The sequence below is a fragment of the Heterocephalus glaber genome, unplaced genomic scaffold, assembly GCF_053883595.1.
Source record: "Heterocephalus glaber isolate CG9 unplaced genomic scaffold, H.glaber_assembly_v1.0 deba00001719, whole genome shotgun sequence".
In the NCBI taxonomy this organism is placed as follows: Eukaryota; Metazoa; Chordata; class Mammalia; order Rodentia; family Bathyergidae; genus Heterocephalus; species Heterocephalus glaber.
Genome location: NW_028258432.1, coordinates 922,605 through 946,280, shown reverse-complemented (window position 1 = coordinate 946,280; position 23,676 = coordinate 922,605). Strand labels below are relative to the sequence as shown.

The window sequence follows — 23,676 nt, the reverse complement described above, 5'->3', positions numbered from 1 at the left end:
CTATCTGCCCTGCCCACTCTCTTCACACCCTCAGAATAGCACAGGCTCTTAAAATTTTGTCAGGAGATAGATCCATTTTATTGCTGTTCTCCCACAAAGCACTGGTGCTGGTGAGCTGGGGGTGACCTGCAGGGAGCCACACTTGAGCAGGGTACTGGATGCTGAGGTACCGAGTAGGGATGGGAGAAAGGATCCCAGGTGGGCTGGCACTTATAGCTGGGTGGATTTGCTTCTCATCTTCATGGTCAGGCAGAATGGCTGATGGGTTTTGGGGTGTGTGTGTGTGTGTGTGTGTGTGTGTGTGTGCACTTTTGTGTTGCAGAGGATGGAACCCGGGGCCTTGGGTATTCTAGGCAAGTGCTCTTCCACTGAGCCACACTCCCAGCCTGCAAACATCTCATAGTCAGGCTGGAGTGTCGGGGTGCAAGGCCCAAAGTGCCTCGCTGCATTGAAGATGTCAAGACAAGACAAGGGGAGGCTGGAGACCAGCACTCTCCTACAGATGACTAGTAGCCCTCTCTCCTTGGAGCCCTGTGTTAACCAATCAACTCTAGGGAGAAGGCGACAAGTTAGGAAGGGTTAGAAAATTCCTTCCGAGAAGAGAAAGGTTTGTAAGTGACAGATGAGTTTATCAGTCCTGATCAGAGGCATGGCTCCTCCCAAACCAGATAAGCTCTTGGGCGTAAGGAGGGAGACAGTGTTCCCCAAATATATTTACTTAGAAATAGACTTTGTATTTTCCTTATGAGTGCGTTGTGTCCTGAAAATAGAATTTTAATTTGTGTTCTCATAAAGTTTGTGCAGATACAGATTCTAATACTGGTTGGAGAATGACATCATTAAGGTCGGGTGAGCACACCGAGTCACTCGCACCTAAGATTTGGTGTCCTTGTGTAATCCCTTCACGTAGGGAGCAAAGAACCAGGAGCTGCAGTTCTTTCTTCAAAATTGAATTTAAGGGAAATTACAAAGCAATGTAGCATATAGGCTCCATCTCCCACCCACTGTCCTTGTTCTCAGAAGCTGCCACCTCTGCGGCTTGCCAGGGGAAGATTGTCACAGAGACTGTCAATGCTGTAGTGTCTTGTGGCTTAGGGAAAGGGTTGTGACTTCTGAATATGTGTTGAACACCAATAGTGTTCATATAGTGGGGGAGACTCAGACAGCAAGCTGGATGTGTGAGAAATAAAACTTTATTTTTCCTAAGTGTAATTTCTGTTTAAAATTCCACTCGACCAATGGTAGAAAGTCAGTGTTGCTATACTGGGGGCTAGCTACCACCTTTCCCTAGTGTTAGATCTAGAAGTTCAGAGGGGCTTAAGGGGTTCAGGGTGTTAGCAGACAGACCAATCTGTGTCTGGAGTCTGTTGTCCTTCTGGATGGATCGTTGTTGTTGGTTTAATGTGGGAGAAGGGAAGCCCTAATATCAGGATGTTAGGCATTAGGAATTTGGTGGGGGATGCATCCTGGAAGCACAGAGCTGACTGGCCCATCTGGTACTTCCTGTTCTGCATGAAGTTTGACCTTGGCTGTGAAGGGCAAAGTTGTGAAGTCTGACGTTGGCTGTGACATAAACCTTCCTTTTAGTTCCCCTCCACTGCTCAGGAATGCTTCTGAGCAGTCCAAACCTGTGGAATTCTCTGATTTCTCTTCTTATCTCAAGATGAGAAGTGAACAGATGAGCCTGTGGAGAGGGAGGAGAAGGGAAAGCCATAGGGGGAGGTGGTTTGAGGAACGTGTAAACTGTAAAGAGGAAGCTGAGCAGCAGCTCTCATGGCCTTTGATGTCGCTCTGAGGCTAAGGGTGGCCGGGGTTGGAAGCAGGCAATGGTGTTGAATCCATAGTCCCTCTGTGGCTTGGCTTGGGTTTATTTGATAAATATGTTTATCACTTGAAAATAATGAATTTTCCCACTTATTTTCAATTATAGCCTCTTTTGTTTCTTTTTTTTTTTTGGTATCAGGGATTGAACTTGAGTCCTTGCGCTTGCGTAGCAGGAGGCGAAACCACTGAGCTAAATCCCCGGCCCCTGCTTCTGTTTTTTATTATGTGAAATTAGCTCACTTTCTAAGACGGGGTAGCGTGGTGCAAGCGGGCTCCCTGTTCTGCCCTTGATTTTAAGTGAAATTCTAATGTTTCCCAATTAAATTTGATGTTTTTGAGCCAGGTGTAGTACCACATACCTGTAACCCCAGCACTTGGGAGGCTGAAGCAGGTGGATTGCTGCAAGTTCAAGGCCAGCCTGGACTACATAGTGAGTTCAAGGACAACTTGAACTACGTAGCAAGACTCTGTCTCAAACAAACAAACAAACAAAATTGCTGTGTTTGGTTAAGGAAAGTCTTTTCTATTCCACATTTGTCAAGAGCCTTTGAAAAATAATTCGTAAAAAAAGAAAAATAATTCACTTGTTTATGCAAGAAGTAGATTCAATAAACAGAATCTACTATCACAAATAAACAATTGTTGAATTTTATGTTTTGCAAATGCATGAAATAATGTGGCTTTTTAATTTCTAGACTATATTTTAGAACAGTTTTAGATTTATAGAGGTATTGAGCTGATAATATATGAGTTCCCATGTATTCCTTCCCCCTAAATTTCTCTAATTATTTATGTTTATAATAGTCTTGTATATTTGTTACAATTAATAAGCCAATGTTGGAATATTATCATTCACCAACGTCCATAATTCATTTAGGGGCCCTTCCATTTTTCCCTAAGACCTTTTCTTTGTTCCAAAGACCCAGCAGGATGTGATGCGCCCTCGAACTTCCGCGTCCTCCTTGGCCCCGCTTGGCTGGGTCGGTTCCTCAGACTGCTCCTGTTTGTCACGGCCTCGGCAGTGTTGAGGAGGGTCGGTCAGGGGTCTGGAGGAACGTCCTCCACTTTCGCGCGATGAGACTAGGGCGGAAGAGCACAGAGCTGAGGCGCTCTGCTCGGTGCTCGGGGCCTCACACGCGGAGCGCACGCGGAGCGCAGCTTCACCCACCGCGCCTTCGCCTCGGCGGCGCCTGGCCGGCTCCCGACTCCGCGGTGCTCCTCGGATTCCTTCTCTGGAGACTGGCTCCTCTCTTGCCTAGCCTCGCTTCTGCTCTCCTTCCCAGCCCTCTTCCCCTTCTCCTCCTTTCCCTCTGTCCTTTTCCCCTTCCTTCCGCCCTCCCTTCCTCTTTCCCCCTTCCTTTCTTGCTGCTAGGTATCCAGCACAGAGCTACATCCCCAGCCCCTCAGACTGCACTGTTAGGAAGAAGGCGTCCGTGTAGCCCACACTGGAGCTGAAGTCCTGCTTCATTTCTTTAAGGGTGGAGCAGCCGCGTAAACTATTTGGAAGTTTTCTGCATAGCAGATTTGTCTATTTGCCTCATGTGTTCACTACAGTGTTCCCTGGTATCTTTCTTTAGTGGGCTATTTTTGAGTAGAAAATCAATTTATTTCTATTCTTCCTGTTTGTTCTCTCTCTCTCTCTCTCTCTCTCTCTCTCTCTCTCTCTCTCTCTCTCTCTCTCTCTCACTGGGGATTGAACACAGGGCCTTCACATTCAGCTACATCCTCGGCTTTTTTCCTCTTCTTCCCTCCCTTCTCTTGCCTTTCACCAGTCTCACTAAGTTGCTAAATTGCCCGGGCTGGGCTCTGACTTGTGATCCTCCTACCTCAGCCTCCAGAGTGCTGGGATTATAGGCATGTGCCACCCTGTTGGCTGCTTAGGTTTTCAAATGTGCAGTTCTTTTTGTTGTTAAGTTAGAGACACTTCAAAACTCATTTTTCCCCTGTTAGCCAATGGTATGCAGGAATGTGATCTCACGCTTCAAGCAACTGAACCTCAGCCTCCCACAGAAGTTGAGCTCATGCCAATCACAGGCTGCCAACTGATATGGCAGATTTTTTTTTTTTTGGTACTGGGGATGGGACTCGGGACCTTGCACTTTCGAGGTGGGCAGCGGAACCACTGAGCTAAATCCCGGCCCCAGTGTGGCAGATTTTGACTCAGCCAGTGAGGCTGCTTTTCTGGTGTGCTTCTTTTCTGCGTCTGTGAATGCAGCCTGTACTGGGGGAGAGGGTGAGGCATTCCTTACCATCTTTTGCTTGGAGTGAAGTGGGAACCTTTTTCTTGCTCAAATAAACTTTGCTAAATTTGGTCTCAATATTTAACAGCATTTATTATTGATTTCTAGTGTAGAGATATCTTGTCTAGACATCATGGTTTGTGAAGTACTAAGTTTTTAACTTTTGCAGAGACTTTTTAAGCTAATATTTTTTTTTTTTTGCAAATTGCTAGAGCCCTCTGTCAGAATATACTGTGATGGGGGAAGACATGTGACAAAATTGAGGGCTAGGTAGGGGGATAAGGAGGCAGTTTTATTCCCGGTGATAGGGAAACGTGAAAGAAATGCTTTCCCTTCATTTAAACTCCATACCACTTCCAGGACTGGGTCAAAGCAGGTCATTTGCGCCTTAGAACGAAAGGTCTTTGCCTTCCTTTTCCACTCCAGGGGAGGAGTGTATGCAGATGGGTAACAAAGAGAGCTAATAATTTTTCTAAAAAGTTTCTTGTATGCTTGAAAAGAATTTATATTCTACACCCAATTTTGGAGTGTATGTTTCTACATACATTATTAGATTAGGCTAGATATTCCCAAACTTTCTTTGTTCACAGGATCCTTAAATCTGTCAGGAATTATTTTGTAACATCCCCAAACTAGAAGAAATACCTAATGTATCTTTATTAAGTAGTTACACCACAATGACTTAAATATTTATCTCCTAAGAACTTGTAGCTGTTTGAAAAAATAAGATACACACACACACACACATATTTTTTTTTCCTTGGGCATGATGTAGTACACTTGTAATCTCAGCACTCTGGGAGGCTGAGGCAGGAGGAATAAAGATTAACAATTTATCAAGGCCTTACCTAAATAAAAGGTGGGGAGGGTCAGGGGCATAGCTCAGTGTGAAGGCCTTGAGTTCAATTCCCGGGGCCCTCCCCAGTTTTTGAAACATCTTAACCATGATGGCTTATGATTGGATAAGTGTCCTGTTGGGTACTGCAAGAAGCAGGTAGGATTCTGTCGCCACTTAGATTTCTCATATCTTGATTTCCCCCCGTACAACTACTTTTTCAGAGAGTAATTCATGGAAAGAAGATGCTGATCTAATGTTGGCTCTGAATTCTCTCAGGTTAGTGACTTGCATGGTCCCTGGCCAGATGCTGCACGTAGCCATTTCTACCACAGTGATAGTCCCTACAGCAGCCTTGTGACTGCACCTGGGTACTCTGGTATGCCTCAGTGCAGAGTTTGGGAACCATGGGATTAGGCTCATGGCGTCACTCTTTTCACTGATTATATGTTTGCTCTTTCAGTGTCTCATTTAGAAGTGTCTAGACACAAAGACACTAAAATGCTTGCTGAGTTGTTAGTGCCTATGTGGTATGACTTGGGTAGGAAGCAGCAATATCTGTAAAGGGCCTGAAATCCTACTATTATAATTTCTACTTACGGATCTTGAAGGCTTTTATAAAAAATTTCTAGAGGTTTGGTTAGAACACACATGTCCTTCAGCTTTCCCAAGCTGGTCACTGTAAGGGATGCCAGGTGCTGAAGGCAAGGCCATGGCAGGAAGGAAAGGTTGGACGATGGGAGCAGAGACACAGGGTGCAGACAGGATGAACACTGCTCACCTCACAGTTTTGTCTCATCTTAGTGTATGTCATGTAAGGGTGTTCCAGCCCCTGCTTTGCTCACTGACTGGCTGCTGTGGTCACGCCTGACCCCACAGTGACCTTTATCAGAGTCTGGATGTCTGCCCCTGAGTCCCCTTGACAGTCTTCCTGCCTTTCAGGGGCAGAAGGCACAGGTTCTTGGGAACGACCATCCCAGCACACTTCAGTTTCCATTCATCTTGGCTCCCCTTCCTTCCAACCTGAACAAGCTGTAATACAAGAGGCGGCTCCAGCATAGGTAATGTAACTGCATGTCCAGGTACATCTGTCAGAAAGTGAGTAGAAAGCCTTGCCGTGCTCAGTAGCTCAGCAGCTGCAGGGAATCAGACTGTTCATCTGCCCCAGCCAGTGCCAAGGGAAAGCAGGAAATCACTAGAATGTCACCTGGGACTTTCACTTTCATTTTTGGGTCCGATTGGTCTCTCCTCTCCTCTCCTCTCCTCTTTTTCTCTCCTCTTCCTTTATTGTGGTAGTGGGGATGGTAGTCAGAGCCCCGTGGATGCTGGTAACTGTTCTGCCACTAAGTCACAACCCTAGCCTCTCATGGTTTCTTTAATATATATTCATTTCTTTTTTTTTCTTTCAAACATTGAAAGCATTTTCTTTCCTCCATTTCCTTCTCTTCATGCCCAGGGCCCTAATTTCACTTTCCTATGGTTCTTTTTCTTGACGTATTGGGGCATTTGTTTATTGTGTGTGTTCTAAGGTTTGCACGGTCAGGGCCAGCATAGGTTTTAACAGAGAAACTGCCTCCAGATCAGTCACCAACGTGAGCTCATTGTGCTGAAATTTCTGCCAGAAGATGCTGGCTGGAATTTAGCTATGATCTACTAATTTAAAAAAAATTTTTTTAAAGAAAAAAGAATTTAACTGTGATAACATGACATCCCCCTGGCACTCTGGATTTGTAGAATAAATACATTACTAACTCTTGTTAGTTCTCTCTGTGTTTTGAGTATTAAGATCTGGTCTCCAGTGGAAGAAATGGAAAATCTCACAGTCTACCACAGGCTTTCCAGAGAGGCTGGCAATGAGGGCTCTGGAATCATAACACTGGAACTTACACAACTGGAGAGATAAAGGGATCTTACAGAAAAAGCTCACTAGGAATGTATGTGTCCATTCGACCAATTGATCAGTGATCAAACAAGAGATGTTTGTTGGGTGCCACCTGTATATGCTAGCCTCACAGTAGACACTTTGTGGGTTACTAAAGAAAACCAAGCAATCTTTAGCTATGGTAATAGGATAAGTTAACTGTAGAAAGAAGCGGAGGAGCAGATCCCAGTGTGTGAAGACTAATGCAGGAGGAGAATTTTTATAAATAGGGTAGGGTGGTAAGCAGATGGCATGGGTCCTCATCCACATAGCCACGCAGAGCCCATGCTGATAGGGAGCTTCTCTCTTTTGCACAAGGCTTCTGAGCTGCCAGCTTATGGAGGGGAAGGGCTCTGGGCCTTGAGCACACAGGGAAAGTGTCAGAGCTTCCTAGGGGCTGGCCCAGGAAGGGCTCAAGCAGACTCTATCCAAACGCATTGGCTAAAATTTAGGGCCTGGCCAAATCTTTGTCAATGAATTTGGACAGATGTGTTGATCTGTTCATTTGATGGTGGTGATGTGAGTTTGGAAATGCTTTGCAGCTGTGTACCTAGGAAGCCAAGCTTGAATTTTGACTGGTGGGCAGCCTTGCGTGCTGCCCCAGTTAAGAGATGGGCTATGTTTTTGAAGTGGAAGTATGGGTGATTTAAATTAGCTTTTTTTTTGTTTTCTTACGCTTTTCAAAGTTTATGATTATATGTATTATTTTTATAAATAGAAATAAGACCATAGATCTTATTTTTAAGCAAGTAATCCAGGTCTTTGGAATTTGCAATGTTATTATCATTATTTCTATAGAAACAATTGCACTTTGGCTCTTCAGGCTGGATTGAAATCCTGTGTAGGGTTGGGGCCATAGCTCAGTGATAGAGCATGTGCTTTGCTGGGCTTGGGGACCAGCACCACAAAAGTCAATAAACAAACAAACAGACACACCCTGTATGACCTACAAAGTGGTTGAAATATGCTCATCCAATCAGCTACTGACACTGCTGTGTTTCTCATCATTTCATCCAACTAGGAAGCCAGCCTGAATCTGTGCTGCCCCAGGCAGGAGGGAGGGAGTGAAGGAAGGAGAGGGAAGTAGGAGGAAGACTTGGTTCCTCTCCAGAGAGTTGAAGTCAAAGTGTGGGGAGAGGGACTCCTTGCTCTTCCCACTTGGCTCTTCTTCTCTCCTGTTGATGCCTGATGATTGGATCTTTTGACCTGGAGATGACACACTGGCGACTGGGCCATTGCGTGCACGCACATTCCACACAGGCAGAGCTGAAGCGTTCAGCCAAGCTGGGCCAATGGCCAGAGGGAGTCATCAGTGGGTGGAGCAAGCGACCAAGCTGCTGCTCACAGAACAAAGCGATCAGCGGGTTTTTATTGATTTTCTAGGGTGAGCTAAAGTCTGGAAACCTCACTGTCCAGGGACACAATTCCAAAAGATGTTTCTTCTTGTGACAGACTTGGACCATCAACACCATCACCTCAACCTAGAAGTGGCTGAATTTTCATGAACCTGGTGTCATTATCCTGTGCAAAACATCCTGCAAAGGCTCAAGGACTTCAGGTGTTGGAGCTGCTGTGGCTGTTGAAGAAGTACACAGTGAGGGCAGAAAAGAGAAGAGAGAGACAGAAAAAGAAAAAAATACATGCCAGCTCTGAGGGGCAACAGGCAAAGTTAACCCCATACTATGGTCTTGGATAAAACATTTAAAAATGATCAATATGTCAACATGCAGAGCTGAGCAGAACGTGGCCCAAGGGTTAAGACACAAGATGAAGATGGGGATACCAAAACTCTTATCCCGTTTTAATCACATATGAAATCTCTGCAGACTCAAGGGTCAGCATTGACCCTTGTGTCCTTCAAATGTCTGTAAAGTAACCTAGGTTATGGGTTATGTTATCATGATTATGTGTATTATTTTTATAAATAGAAATATTTATCATAACCCGTAAGTCAGAAGTGTTACCTACAGCAAAGCCAATGGGAAACTAATAAAGTATTGCTCAGCTGTGTGACTTCAAATTTAGTGATGTCTATGTTGATTAAGAGCAAATGAAGCTCAAGGACTTATTTAGGTTTTTCCTTAGTAATAATTTCTCATTTTGTGTGGATATTTTGATTTTGTGGTTTTGTCAGGGTCTCAGATGGGTCTTTTAAAAAGATAATGAGGGTAGGGAATAACACTGTGCTACAAAGGGCAGCAGTCCCAGCCTTCTGTCCGCTCACTGTCTTGCCCTATCCCTCTGTTGTCCAGGGCCTCTCCTGGTGGATGGCTCCTTACTCGAGCATGTCTTCTCTTCCCTCTTTCTCTCCCTCCCTCCTTCCCTCTCTCCCTCCTTCTCTTCTTTTCTTCCAGACTGGGAGTCTAACCCAGGGGTGCTTTACTGTTGAGCTACATGTCCAGCCTTTAAAATGTTTTTTATTTGGACTCAGGATCTTACTAAGTTTCTGAGGCTGACTCTGAATTCTTGATCTTCCTGCCTCAGCCTCCTAAGTAGCTGAGATTAGAGATGTGTGCCCCCGTGGCTAGCTGGCATATTCACTTTTTTCTTTTCTTTTTTTCCCACTTTCTAAACTAACTCAGAACCCAACATTTTCTCTTCATTTTTTTCTCAACAAAGTATGTCTTTTCTCATTGACTTCATTTTAGGGGTTGGGAGGGAAGATCTTATTTGAATTAATAGAGAGAGAGGAACAATATCAAGCTTCTCAGAGAATCTGCCATTAAAAAAGAAATCACTAAGCCTAATGCCTCTGTCACTGGTGGAATTTTAGGCATAGTGACCTAGCCAAGATTCTCAAACAGTACTGGGTAGATATTTTTGGCCAGAGGCTCTATCCCAGGCATATCCTGGAACCATTTCTTGTAGTTCTTCGTGCTCCTTCTAAGGCTTCTTCCTGTTTCTGTCATTTCTTTCTTTTTTTCCTTCTTCTCCTTCTTTCTCCCCTTTCTCTTCTCCTTCCCTTTCTCTCCTCTTCTCCCTCCTTCTCCTCTTCCTCCTTTTCATTCTTCTTCTTTATTTTGGGTTTCTTCTTCCTTCCCCTCCCCTCTTTCTTTCTTTCTTCTGCAAATTGAACCCGAGCCTTTGCACTGAGCTGTATCCCCAGCCCTTTTCCTCATTTTTTATTTTGAGACATGGTATTGGTAAGTTGCCGGGGCTGGGATCAAACTTGCAGTCCTCCTGCCTCAGCCTCCCAGAGTGCTAGAATTACAGGCGTATCCACCACACCAGCTCTGCCTCCATTTCTTAAAGTCTCAAGTTTGTCTGAACAGCTCTAGGGCAGAAACTGATAGAGAAGTGTTATACAATAGGACAGACCCTTGCCTTGCCTCCATTTTTTTCCCCTACAGACTGTCTTGTTTTGGGGATGTAAGTTTGTGCTGCTGGGCTCCCGCCCAAGGTATCACAATGGTTTGTGGCTGTTTGATCTGTGTGACCTTTCCGGAATGTTCTGTTAAGCTCAGCCCCATCTCAGGAATGTTCTGTAACCCCGCCTCCCCGCTCCAGTGAGCATGCTCACTCACTATGCCTTTCAGGAATGTTCTGTAACTCCACCCCTCTACTTCAGTGAGCATGCTCGCCTACCCTGTAGATCCCTATATAAGGAGGCTGTCATTTCTGGTAGAGCACTCAGACTCCTCTGAACCCCACCCCCCCGCCCCGCCCCTGCGTAATAAAGCTTTTTATTCCACCTCTTCAATTGACCATCAGATTCTAGAGTCTTTGAAGAATGAGAGCTCCGATTCAGAGCTGCCACACTGAGCTGTAAAGCTCAGCTGTGCCTCAGAGCTGCGGCACTTGGCTGCGACACTGAGCTATAACACTTGCCTATAGCACTGAGCTGCTCTGCTCTGCTGCAACAAAACAATAGTACTTTCCAACTATTCCCCATTCCCCTACACTTCCCAGCTTCTCTTCCAGTTACTCTGGAGCTGCATGACGATTAGGGGCTAAAGGAATGAGCAGTATGATTGTAGGTCACTTTGTTGCTACAGAGCAGAGCAGCTCAGTGCTATGGCCAATTTTCACAGCTAAGTGCCACAGCTCTGAGGCCCAGCTGAGCTTTATAGCTCAGTGTGGCAGCTCTGGGTCACAGCTCTCATAATTTGAAGACTCGAAAATCTGGTGGTCAGTTGAAGAGGTGGAGAAAAAACCCCTCTATTAAGCCAGTAAGCCCCGTTTGGCTCAGAGGACTCTGAGCACCCTACCAGAAGTGAGAGCCTCCTCATATAGAGGTCTACAGGGTAGGCGAGCATGCTCACTGAAGCAGGAGGGCAGAGTTACAGAACATTCCTGAGATGGGGCAGAGTTACAGACCTTCTTGTGAGGGGGCAGGGTTTAACAGAACATTCCGGAAAGGTCACACAGATCAAACAGCCACAAACCATTGTGATACCTTGGGCGGGAGCCCAGCAGCACAAACTTACATCCCCCAAACAAGACAGTCTGTGGGGGAAAAAAATGGAGGCAAGGGAAGGGTCTGTCTTACTGAGCACTTCTCTATCAACTTCTGGGTGGAGACAGTGAGCACCAATCTTGGAAACATGTTCTCCTTTAGCTATATGATTTCCTGGGAAGACCTCTGGATGGTGGAAGAGGGAGAGGCTGAGGGTGGATGAGGGGAGGGAGGCTGTCCGGACCCACAGCCAGTGTGACATCAGTGAGAACATCCCTTGATGCGCTGTGTCATGAAGCCTCTGAGATGTGCTTTCTACAATGTAGTCAGTCCAGCTTGTCTGAACAGGCTCACAGGCAGGTAGGAAGATCATCCACTGGATGGAGGAGTAGGAAAGGGGGGATGGTTCTAGGCCTAAGGCACTCTCCTTGTGATGACTTGTTCTGAGGAAGGCTGGTGATGGCACTCATGAGGAGCTATTGAGGATGACATGATCATCATCATTATCAGTTTGTGTGCAAAGGAACAATGTGGATGGACTTGTCTGACTCTGGAGGAAGAGATGCTGTGAGAAGCAAGAAAATAGTGCTGGAGTGTTCAGTTAGAAGGCAAAAGAAGGCTGGGCACAATGGCATCCATCTGTAATTCCAGCACTGGGAGGCTGAGACAGGAGAGGAAGTCTCAGCTCAGCCTGGGATACATAGTAAGACACAATCTTGAAAACCCACAAGGCAAGCAAACAAACCAACAAACCAGTAAATTTTCACTGATTTTAAACACTTAGCTTCTAGTTGGAGCTATCAGGATTGCTCACTTCCTGAAACATTATTATAATACAAGGGAGTGTACAAATATTGAATGAGTGGTACAGAATCCAATACCTGTTTGGCAAAAGTGGTTATCATAGGCTGGGAGACTAGTGCAGTGGGAATCCAAGATGACCTCCTAAGATAGACCATGTTTAGGAAGATGGAGAGAAGGGACATGAGCCTGCTAGGTGTGAGGATTGACTATGCATGCAGGTTTGGGGCTAGAAAATCATGTCAGGCCAATTTGACTAGAGTATGATGTTTGGAGAAGGACCTCTTACTGGAAGGTAAGACTTCAGAGACAGATGGAGAGCACATTGTAGAGACCTTCACATGCCACTGAATACCTTTAAAAGGTATTTCCATGAAAGATTATGACTGCAATTTAATAGTGAAAAACTGGTGATGACTTCACTGCCCATTATAGAGCTTGCATGCAATGGTACTCCATGCAGCAGCAGTTATAGAGACCAGGTTGGTCCTACACACATGTACTGGCATGAAAATGTCTCCCAGGCATGGCTGAGTAACAACCTCAAGTATGGAGACACCATGCATATGGTGCAGGGTTACATCCATCCCTTCAGTATTTCAGTACTCCGTATCTGTGAGTGAACATCTGTACACACACACACACACACACACACACACGTACGTGAATACAGCCTAGTTCTGGGATTGGCCAGTCTGCCTGCTCTGAGGGGTCAGAGCTTTGTCTTTGGAGAATCTGGAGGACCAGAGGGCTACCCAGACACTGCCTGGTCGTTGGGCCTGTGGCCTTCAAGTCCTGCTGGAACTGGATTCCAACCTTGACCATTATTTAAGTGGACTAGCTTGGACTTGTTTTGCTTCCCCTACTTAAATGCATTTTGATGATAAAAGGTAGTAAATACCTTTGCAAATATAAGCAGAGTTCCCTTATAATTACCTAAAATTACTTTTCACTGAGAAAAAACAGTTTTGGTCAAAACACACAAACCCTTCTGAGAATATTTTTAAGTTTTCTACACAGGAAAATCTTTGATACCTTCACTGGATTAAAAAAACCAAGTCAGGGCCAGGGATTTAGCTCAGTGGTTTCGTCACCCGCTGCGCAAGCACAAGGGCCTGAGTTCGATCCCTGGTACCAAAAAAAAAAAAAAATCAAGTCATTTATAATCTAATTACTTTCAAGAAAAATTTGAAGTGGCCAATAAAGTGAAAATACACTTATTAAAGCCAAACTATAGAGCTGGGCTAGTTCAGTACAGTGACAGAACACTTGCTTAACATGGATGAGGCCTCAAGATCCATATCTAGCCCTGAACAAATAAAACAGAAACAAAAGCACAGGATAATTAAATACTTTTTAAAGTTCAAAAATTATTTTGAAATATACCAATAAGAAATACAAAATTATGCAATAAATGGTGTAAGAAAAATTAGCTATAGACTATAGTTTTATTCTTATTGTATTTGCCTCAAGTTTCAGATGTATAAAATCACTATCAAAATACAACAACAAAGCAAGCAAAAAAAAAATTCAGAAGTGTATTTTAAAAAGCAACAGACTTTATGTGAGTAATACAAAGATGATTCAATGTTAGAAAATCTTCAAAGTAGTCAATCACATTGCAGACTAAAAGAGAAAATATTATATTGCTACAGCAGTTGATTTAGAAAATAGTCAAAATTTCCAATTTTTGCTCATGATAAATCTGTTTAATTTGTTAAGGATATTGCTTCAAAACTTATAGTAAATGTCATGCCAAATAGTGAAATCTTAGAAAAATCTCATCAAAATCAGATGATGCCCTTTTTATCACCTCTACAATTTAACATCACTTGGAGGTATGAAATTTTTTTTTTGTATTAAATTCTTTTATTGGTACATTGTAGGTATACAACACAATTACATTTCTCATTGGGAACTGTACCTTTACATAATGCATCTTGGGTTTTATTTTTTCCCTATTCCTAGCCCTCCCTTCACCCCCTCCACCCTTCCCTATTTACAAAGACTTTATTTCCATTTTTTCCATTTCTCATCAGTTTTTCCTTTCCCTTCTTTCCTTTCCTCTGCCCCTCCCACTACCCCTACCCCTTTGGACCTTTTCTTCCTATTTTACATTATCGATTATTCATTCTAATCATTGGTGCATTTTCAGTATACAATATAATGACATTCATCATTGGAAATTTGCACCTTTACATAATCTCTCTTGGTTCTTATTTCTAACCCTTGCCCAGCCCTCCCTTCAACCCCTCCATTCCTCCCTATTTACAAAGATTTTGTTCCTAGTTTTCCATTTTCTCATATGAATCCCATTCTCTTCTATCCTTTCCCCTAGCCCTCCCACTTCCTTCCCCTTTGCCCCTTTTCTTCCTATTTCACATTACCTATTATACATTTAGTCCTTATTTACACTTTCAGTTTCTCACACCAGAGAAACTATTCGGTATTTACACATGTGTGTCCTATTTATTTCACTTAAGAGTATTGCCTCAATGTGCATCCACTTAGCTATAAATGTCTCTAATTTCTCATTTTTTATGGCTGAGTAGTACTCCATTTTATTAAAAAACCACATTTTCTTGATCCAGTCTCCAGTTGATGGGCATTTGGGCTGTTTCCAAGTTTTAGCTATTACAAACTGTGCTGCTATGAACATGGGTGCACATATATCACTGTGGTATGATTCTTTTAATTCTTTGGAGAGGATCCCCAGCAGTGGAATAGCGGGATTAAATGGGACTTCCAGTCCTAGTTCTTTGAGGTATCTCCATACTGATTTCCACAGTGGTTGCACCAGTCTACACTCCCACCAGCAGTGGAGCAGGGTTCCTCTTTCCCCACAGCCCTGCCAGCATTTGTTATTGGTTGATTTCATGATAGCAGCCATTCTTTCTGGAGTGAGGTGGAATCTCAGCGTTGTTTTCATTTGCATCTCTCGAATGACTGGTGATGTTGAACATTTTTTCATGTATTTATTTGCTATTTCTACTTCTTTGTCTGAGAAATGTCTGTTCATTTCAGATGCCCATTTTTGGATTGGGTCTTTAAATTTGGGAGATCTGATCTTTTTAAGTTCTTTATAGATTCGAGATAGTAGACCTTTGTCTGAGGAAGAGCAGGTGAAGATTTTTTCCCACAATGTGGGTTGTCTCTTCACACTGCTGGTGGTTTTTCTTGCTGTGCAGAAGCTTTTTAATAAGAAGAGACCCCACTTGTTGATTGTTTGTGCTAGTTCATGGGCAACTGAAGTTTTGTTCATAAAATCTTTTCCTACACCAATGTCTTCAAGGGTTCTGCCTAACCTCTGTTCCAACTGGTTCAGAGTTTCTATTTTAATATTTAGATCTTTAATCCATTTTGATTTTAGTTTAGTGCATGGTGAGAGATATAGGTCTAGTTTTAATTTTTGGCAAGTTGAAGCCCAATTTTTCCAGCACCATTTATTAAAGAGGCTATCTTTCCTCCAGTGAGGGTGTTTGGCTCCTTTGTCAAAGATGAGATGGCTGAGTGTGTCTGGCGTTGTTTCTGCATCTTCTAATCTTTTCCACTGGTCCTTAAATCTGTTTCTTTGCCAGTACCATGCTGTTTTTATCACAGTAGCTTTGTAGTAGAGTTGCAGGTTGGGGATTGTGATACCCCCTGCCATGTCTCTGTTACCTAGAATTGCTTTTGCTATTCTGGGTCTCTTCTGGTTCCAAATGAATTTTTGGATTGTTTTCTCGAGGTCTATGAAGTATGCTGCTGGGATCTCAACTGGAATTGCATTAAATCTATATAGCAGTTTTGGAAGTATGGCCATTTTCACTCTGTTGATTCTTTCTACCCAGGATCAGGGGATGTCCGTCCATTTTCTGATATCATCTTCAATCTTTCTTTTCAGAATGCCATAGTTTTCAGAGAAGAGGTCTTTGATTTCTTTCGTTAGGATGATTCCTAAGTATTTCAGTTTTTTGGCTGCTATTGTGAAAGGAATAATTTGCCCTATTTCTCTCTCAGTGAGTCTGTCATTGGTGTAGAGGAAAGCTATTGATTTTTGTGTGTTGACCTTGTAACCAGCTACTTGACTGAATTTGGTTATTAAGTCTAGAAGACTTTTGGTGGAGTTCTTGGGGTCTTCTCTATAGAATATCATGTCATCTGCAAATAATGACAATTTGACTTCTTCATTACCTATCTTTATTCCTTTTATTTCTTTCTCTTGTCTAATTGCCATGGCTAATGTTTCCAGAACTATATTGAACAAGAGTGGTGATAGTGGACATCCTCGTCTTGTTCCTGATTTTAGTGTGAAGGATTTCAGTTTTTGACCATTTAGTATGACATTGGCTTTTGGTTTTTCATAGATGGCTTCTATCAGTTTGAGGTAGAGACCATCTATTCCAATTTTTTGTAGGGTTTTTATGATAAATGCATGTTGGATTTTGTCAAATGCTTTTTCTGCATCTATGGAGATAAGCATATGGTTTTTGTCCTTGGCTCTATTGATGTAGTGTATTACATTAATTGATTTTCGTATATTGAACCATCCCTGCATCCCTGGGATGAATCCCACTTGATCAGGGTGTATGATCTTCTTGATGATCTTCTGCATTCTGTTTGGCAGTATCTTATTAAGGATTTTTGCATCTATGTTCATTAGTGAGATTGGCCTATAGTTCTTTTTTTCAATTGGGTCTTTCTCTGCTTTTGGGATCAAGGTGATGCTTGTTTCCAGGAATGAATTTGGGAGTATTGCTTCCCTTTCAATTTCATTGAAGAGTTTAAACAGTAGTGGCAGCAGTTCCTCTCTAAATGTCTTGTAGAATTCAGCAGTGAAGCCATCAGGGCCTGGGCTTTTCTTAGTTGATAAGTTTTTAATTACATTTTCAATTTCATTGGTTGATATTGGGTTGTTCAGAATTTTTAGGTCTTCTTCATTCAACTTTGGTAATTCATATGTATCTAGGAATCTGTCCATTTCTTCTGTGTTGTCCATCTTATTGGCATATAGGTTCTGGAAGTAGGTATTGATGATCCTCTGGATTTCTGCTGGGTCTGTTGTCATTTCACCCTTTTCATTCCTAATTGCATGGATTTGGGCCTTTTCTTTCCTTTTTCTGACAAGGTTGGCTAAAGGTTTGTCAATTTTGTTGATTCTTTCGAAGAACCAACTCTTGGCTTCATTGATTTTTTCTTATCATTCTCTTAGTCTCCATTGCATTGATTTCTCCTCTGATCTTTATAATTTCCTCCCTTGTATGAACTTTAGGGTTGTCCTGCTCTTCTTTTTCTAGAAGCTTGAGGTGCAGCATCAGGTTGTTTAATTGAGCTCGTTCTGTTTTCCTAATATGCATATTCACTGCTATGAATTTCCCTCATAAGACAGCTTTCATTGTGTCCCATAGATTCTGACATGTTGTATTGTCATTGTCATTTAATTGAAGGAACCGTCTGATGTCTTCTTTGATTTCCTCTGTGACCCATTGGTTATTCAGAAGTGTGTTGTTCAATTTCCATGTGTTTATGAAATTTTTTGAGTTTCTTTTGCTATGGATCTCCAATTTCATGGCACTATGGTCTGATAATATACAGGGGATAACTTCAATTCCTTTGCACTTACTTAAACATGTTCTATGTGTGAGTATGTGGTCTATTTTTGAGAATGACCCATGTGCAGCTGAGAAGAATGTGTATTCTGATTTTTTGGGGTGGAAGACTCTGTAAACATCTGTTAAGTTCATTTGTTCAAGAGTTTGATTTGAGTTCTAGTATTTCATTACTTATTTTTAGTCTAGTTGATCTATCTATTTGTGACAGTGGGGTGTTAAGGTCCCCCACTACAATTGTATTAGTGCATATATGACTTTTCATGTCCGTTAGTATTTGTTTTATATAGTTGGGTGCACTAGTGTTTGGTGCATAGATATTTATGATTGTCATCTCTTCCTCTTGGATTCTTCCCTTTCCAAGGATGTAGTGTCCTTCTTTGTCTCTCTTAATCAGTGTTGGTTTGAAATCTACTTGATCTGCCAAGAGGATAGCTACTCCTGCTTTTTTTCGGGTTCCTGTCACATGGAGTATTGTTTTCCACCCTTTAACTTTCAGTCTATGAGTTTCCTTTTGAATTAAGTGTGTTTCTTGTATGCAACATATTGTTGGATTTTGCTTCTTGACCCATTCTGCCAGTCTATTTCTTTTGATTGGTGAATTGAGACCATTAACAGTGATGGTTATAACTGAAATGTATTGACTTGTCATTGCCATGACTTTTTCTTTTTGTTGGGTTCTCCCCCTTTCCATTTAATTTCTTGTCATGCCAGATGGGTTCTTTCTGCTTTGCTTCCTGGGGTTGTGATCCTCAATGTGTGTTCCTAGTATATTGTGTAAAATTCTTTGGAGTGCTGGTTTGGTATTCACGAAGTTCCTAAGGTGCTCATTGTCATGAAAGTATCTTATTTCTCCATCAATTTTGAAAGATAGTTTTGCAGGGTACATCAATCTGGGTTGGAGGCTGTTTTCTTTTAGGGCTTGGAATATGTCACTCCAAGCTCTTCTTGCCTTGATGGTTTGTGTTGAGAAGTCTGCTGTGATTCTGATGGGCTTTCCTTTGTATGTGATTGGTTTCTTTTCTCTGACTGCTTGGAGAACTTTGTTCTTCTGTTGTGTTTCTGGAATCTTAACAATTATATGCCTATGTGTAGATTTTTTTGATCAAGGCTATTTGGAGTCCTATATGCCTCACTTATCTGTATGTCAAGCTCTTTTCCCCTGCTTGGGAAGTTTTCTGCCATTATTTCTGTGAAGAGATTTTTTATGTCATCTGTACTCTCTCCTGATTCTTCATTGAGCCTAATCAGTCTTATGTTATTTTTTTTTGCATCATCTAGCAGCTGCTGGATTGATTTCTCATGTTCCCTTGTAATTTTGAAGCAGTTTTTCTTTTCCTGGTCACTAATTGCAATCTTATCTTCTATATGTGAAATTCTGTCCTCACATTGGCTCATTCTGCTGTGTAGACTTTCAATGGAGTTTTTCATGTTCTGGAAATCTATTTGCATCTGTTTTATGGGTTCCATTTGTTTCTTCTGTTGGGATTCCATCATGTTCCTGAGCTCCTCTCTAGATTTATTAATCATGTCTTGCACTAGGGGCACAATTTCTCCTGTTATCTGAGAAATTATTTCTGATTTCATTTTTTCCAGATCCCCTTTTGTTGCCAGTTCAGTGGGTCCAGGTGGTTGAGTATCAGAGTGTTCCAACTCATTTCCCTTTGGGGTTGCTGTAGGTGATCTGGAAGTCTGGTTTTGAGACTTATTTATGTGTTTTCTCATTTCGACTGGGGCGGGGGGGCTGTTAGTGCCTGCACGCATTACCTCCTCTGAGCTGAGTGAGGTGGGATGGGGGCCGGGAGCAGCGGTAGGGATGGCGACCCAAAAGCCCTTTCCTGTGGGCTGGGGGCAGCCGGAGGGATGGTGGCTGGGAAACCCCTTCCTCTGGACCAGGAGCAGTGGGATGGTGGCTCAGAAGCCCCTTCCTCTGGACCAGGAGCAGTGGGATGACGGCTCAGAAGCCTCCACCTCTGGGCCGGGAACAGTGGGACTCAGTACCTTTGTCTGGTGGTCTGGTGTCCTCTGCGTCTTTGTAGTGTGGAATCAGGTGGCTGCCTGTCTGCAGCGGGGTGATTCGGTGTCTTCTGCATGACTCTGGTCCTCGGTAGGGCGTGCACAGACTTGCCTGTGTGCAGCGGGCTGATTCGGCTTGTGTTCTGCGCGACTGGGGACCTCGGTAGGGTGTGGGCAGACCTGACTGTCTGCAGCGGGATGATTCGGCGTCTTCCGCATGACTCAGGACCTCGGTAGGGCATGGGCAGACCTGAGGTATGAAATTTTTATAGCCAGATGAAATGTTTATAGAGAAAATCCAATGATACCTGGTTATGAACTACAACTGTGACTAAATGAGTTCAACAACTTGTTGGGTAGGTCATTTATAAATTCAACAAGATAAAGACATTTGAAAAATCCCCAAATATTTTGAAACTAGATATACATCTTAAATTACCATAATTAGAAGAAGAAGAAATCAAAGAGAAATTAGAAAATATTTTATCTTAAATGAAAATGAAAATAAAAGTACAACATATTATTGGAGGGATGCAGCATAAAAGTAGTACTTAGAGGAGGATTTAAAAGTTTGTATTAGAAAAGAAAAAAGGTCTACAATCAACTGAATTTCCAATTTCGAAGAAATGGTCCCTAAATAAGTGTTGGGGGTAAAATAATGACAGGGACAGAAATTAATGGAATACAAGACATCAATAGAGGGCTGGGGATGTAGCTCAGTGGTTCTGGAGCCTGCCTTGCAAGCGCAAGGTCCCTAGTTCGATCCCCAGTACAAAAAAAAAAAATTCCAAATCGTGAGTAGAGAAAATAAAACATAACTGAGGAGGCTGAGGCAAGAGAACTGTGAGTTTGAGCCCAGCCTAGGCAACCTCTGAGACCTTGTCTCCAAAAACAAGGAGGAGGGGCTGGGGATGTAGCTCAGGTTTTGGGTTCAGTCTCTAGTGCCACAAAACAAACGAACATATGGCTGATTTTGTTTTTTTGAAATCAATAAAAATGGGCAAACTTCTAATAATATTAAAATTGTTCATATCTAAGGATTTTTATTGTTTTTATTTTTACTTTTTAATATGCCAAACTTAGTAGGTCTGTATTTTGGCTTAGTACAAAATATTTTAAAATGTATATGTAATTCCCATATAGCAGTAACATTCTCATCTCTGAACTATCTATGACTTGACTACTTATGGGTACCAAGAAACCGTTACACCATCTAGAATATAATCTTATTATGCCTTTAAAAAGTGCATGTGTGAAATGTTGGTTTTGATGTAAGCCTTATAATTTAAAATTTTAGGTTGCCATTTTCCAAGTCACCTAAATATAATACATTGATCCAGTACCGAAAGTTAAATTAATGTTAGAAGAGAAGATTCACAGTTCACCCTTTCAGGCTTGTTTCACATTTATGTCTTTAGCTTTACAGATGAATTCGCTCTAAACAATCTTACTGCAGCATTATATTAATTAGGCGGCTTTCCAAAGATGGAAAACATCATACTAATCTAGTTGTGATGTTTTGAGGGTTCATAACTTATTTTGTTTTTTTGTTTTGGTACTGGGGATCAAACTTGGGTCCTTGTGCTTGCGCAGCAGGCAGCAAAAGCACTGAGCTAAATCCCTGGCCCAATATTTTGTTTTTTTGTTATGTTGGGGTTTTTTTTTGGTACCAGGGATCGAACTCAGGCCCTTGTGCTTGTGAGGCAGGCGGTGGCACCACTGAGGTAAATCCCTGGCCTGAGGCTTCACAATTTAAATCTATAACATTACGGAGTCCATAGTTCAGGGTTGTGAGAAAGGCTTCAAAGAAATTTTTTTGTTGCTGCAATAATACTATTTATGTAAAGAACAAAAACCCCCAACTTATCAAAAGTTTATCTAAATACTACTAGCTGTTAAAAGTAAATTTTTCATGCCCAAGTTTCATAATCATATGTGGATGTATTAAATATTAACATTCAGTTTTGAGCAGGAAAATAAAAATCATTACTGTAAGCTAATAAATTTAGATGGCAAGAACATATAGAATATATACAGTGACTGAATTTATGTTTTTTATGAATATAGTTACTTTCTATTATTCCAATTGCAATAGCAGTATGTTGAGACATACTGGCAATTTTCAGAAACCCAAAAGCAATCATCTGCTTTGTATTACTTTTTCTTGAGGTGTAACATTCAAGTTCATAGTGATTCTCTGCTTATAAGCTAACAGTCTCCAATTAGTTCATATATGGATCAAAGTTTTGGTCCTATTATAATTTTAAATGAGCTAAAGCTTAGGGCTACAGTTAGCAAAATGTGCAATTAAAAAAGCACTACTTCAGCACTACCTTAAAAATTCAGATTATTAAAGAGGACGTTGTTCTCTAAGCTGCTAATTTAATGAAATGGTTAATATGTATGTCAGAGACTGGAAATTCCTAAGGGTTGTTTTTTTTCTTTTTTTTAAAGTTATTTTGAGACAGGGTCTCACTATGTAATTTAGGCTGAACTTGAACTCACTATGTAGCCCAGGCTGGCCTCAAACTCATGTGATGGTCCTCCTGCCTCTGCCTCCAAAGTGCTAGGATTACAGGCGTGCACCACCATGCCTGGCCCTTAGGGTATTGTACCTTATATATAGCAAATGCCTTCAAATATTAGCTGACTAGATTGGTGATACCAGTTTTTCCCTTTTCCTATTCCAAGTCCAGTTGGTTTATTTATTTATTTATTTATTTTGGTACCAGAGATTGAACTCGGGTCCTTGCACTTGCACAGCAGGCAGCGAAACCACTGAGCTAAATCCCCAGCCCGCCAGTTGGTTTATTTTGAAGATAATATTTCAATACTTCAGTTGTAGAAGAAAATTATACAATTTTCTCTATACAGACAATAGCAACCAAAATTACCAAAGAAACTGTTTCAGGAATTGTTGGAAGGTGAGTTATTCTATAGTAACTATGCTTCAGTTGCTGTGCAGTACGCCCAGAAACAATCCACTTCAACTTCCGAACATTTGGTTTGGAACAGTTGTTTGATGAATACTCAGTTAAACACTTGGATACAAGCTCTTGCCAGAAGGTCAGATCTCTGCCATGTATCTTAGAATGTTTCTGAAGACATTCTACTCCTTCTGTTAACTCTACACACTTCTGTGCTTGGATCTCCAATCCAGTGATAGATAAGGCCAATACAGAGGGCTTTGCTTTAGAAAATAGGATCCTGCAGTGACATGCCTTAAGCTGAGCTTCTAGTCTTTCAAAATTTGGGCTCGTTTTCCTTTCAAATGGCAAGCTCTCCTGAATGAGAGAATAATAGAGTTGTAGAAATTGAAAGGCAGTGGTAGCTTTGACTTTCCAACACACCTTCTCCAATACAGTCTTTTCCATTCGCATCAAATCTGAAACCGTGAACCGATACTGACTTATTCGGATCAAGTCAGTTGCCAATGGGACATTTCTTTCCTCTACTATTGATTTTACAGCCAAATAAAAGCAGCTGAGTCCGACACATCCAAGGTGCTTGGGCTGTACCTTCATTTTAGACAGGAATCTGTCCAGTAAATTCACAGCTAGAGAAGATTTCTCCGTATCAAAGCCGAAGAACTGAGTTAGACTAGAAGATCTTTCACTTCAAAGTCCCTCAGTCTTGCAGTCATTCTAAGGCCATCATTATGTGCAGATTCAATTAGTCTCAAGCCGCAGACCTTTGGCTGACATCTGGCCTCCTGTTCCAACAGGGTATTCAGCTGCTGTAGCAGTTTCCGGGAGTCAGTTGCTGTCAGGACTTCTATCATCTTGCTAGAGACTGCGGCTCCCCGGCGTGACCACCCTCCCCGGGGCCTGCTCTCCCCTCGCCCCACGGTACCGGTACCGGTACCGGATACGAGAGGCCTAGGAGGCGAAGACACTCGTGGGCAGGAGGGGAGGCCCGGGGAGGGAGAACGCCCTCCTCCCGGTCCGACCACGGCGCCATCTAAGGACTTTTAAGTCAATGAAAACCATAAACATTTCAATATAGAAAGGACACCGAGGTGGAAGACGTACAAATCAAAAAGTAACAAATGAAAA

At 42.2% G+C, this 23,676-nt stretch overlaps 1 protein-coding gene across 1 annotated transcript; it reads right to left on the bottom strand.

The window, feature by feature from the left end:
* Positions 1–2,719: 2,719 nt before the first annotated feature.
* Positions 2,720–23,402, bottom strand: LOC101711444 (cyclin-G1-like). The gene is made up of 4 exons (XM_087199440.1): positions 23,313–23,402; positions 22,516–23,139; positions 6,721–6,790; positions 2,720–2,904 (listed from the first exon to the last, which is right to left on the bottom strand). The coding sequence occupies exons 1-4, from the start codon at positions 23,400–23,402 to the stop codon at positions 2,720–2,722; spliced, it is 969 nt and encodes a 322-aa protein (XP_087055566.1).
* Positions 23,403–23,676: the final 274 nt, after the last annotated feature.

Bases quoted from the DNA above. Each gene is read 5' to 3' on its own strand.
- LOC101711444 (XM_087199440.1), bottom strand. From the start codon at position 23,402: ATGATAGAAGTCCTGACAGCAACTGACTCCCGGAAACTGCTACAGCAG. The intron at 6,791-22,515 runs GTAATTTTGGTT...TTATCTCTCCAG, and splicing joins TTCCTGAAACAGTTTCTTTG to TTGTGTAAGTTCCAGTGTTA. The intron at 2,905-6,720 runs GTGAGATTTTCC...CTTCCGCCCTAG, and splicing joins TGGAAAGCCTGTGGTAGACT to TCTCATCGCGCGAAAGTGGA.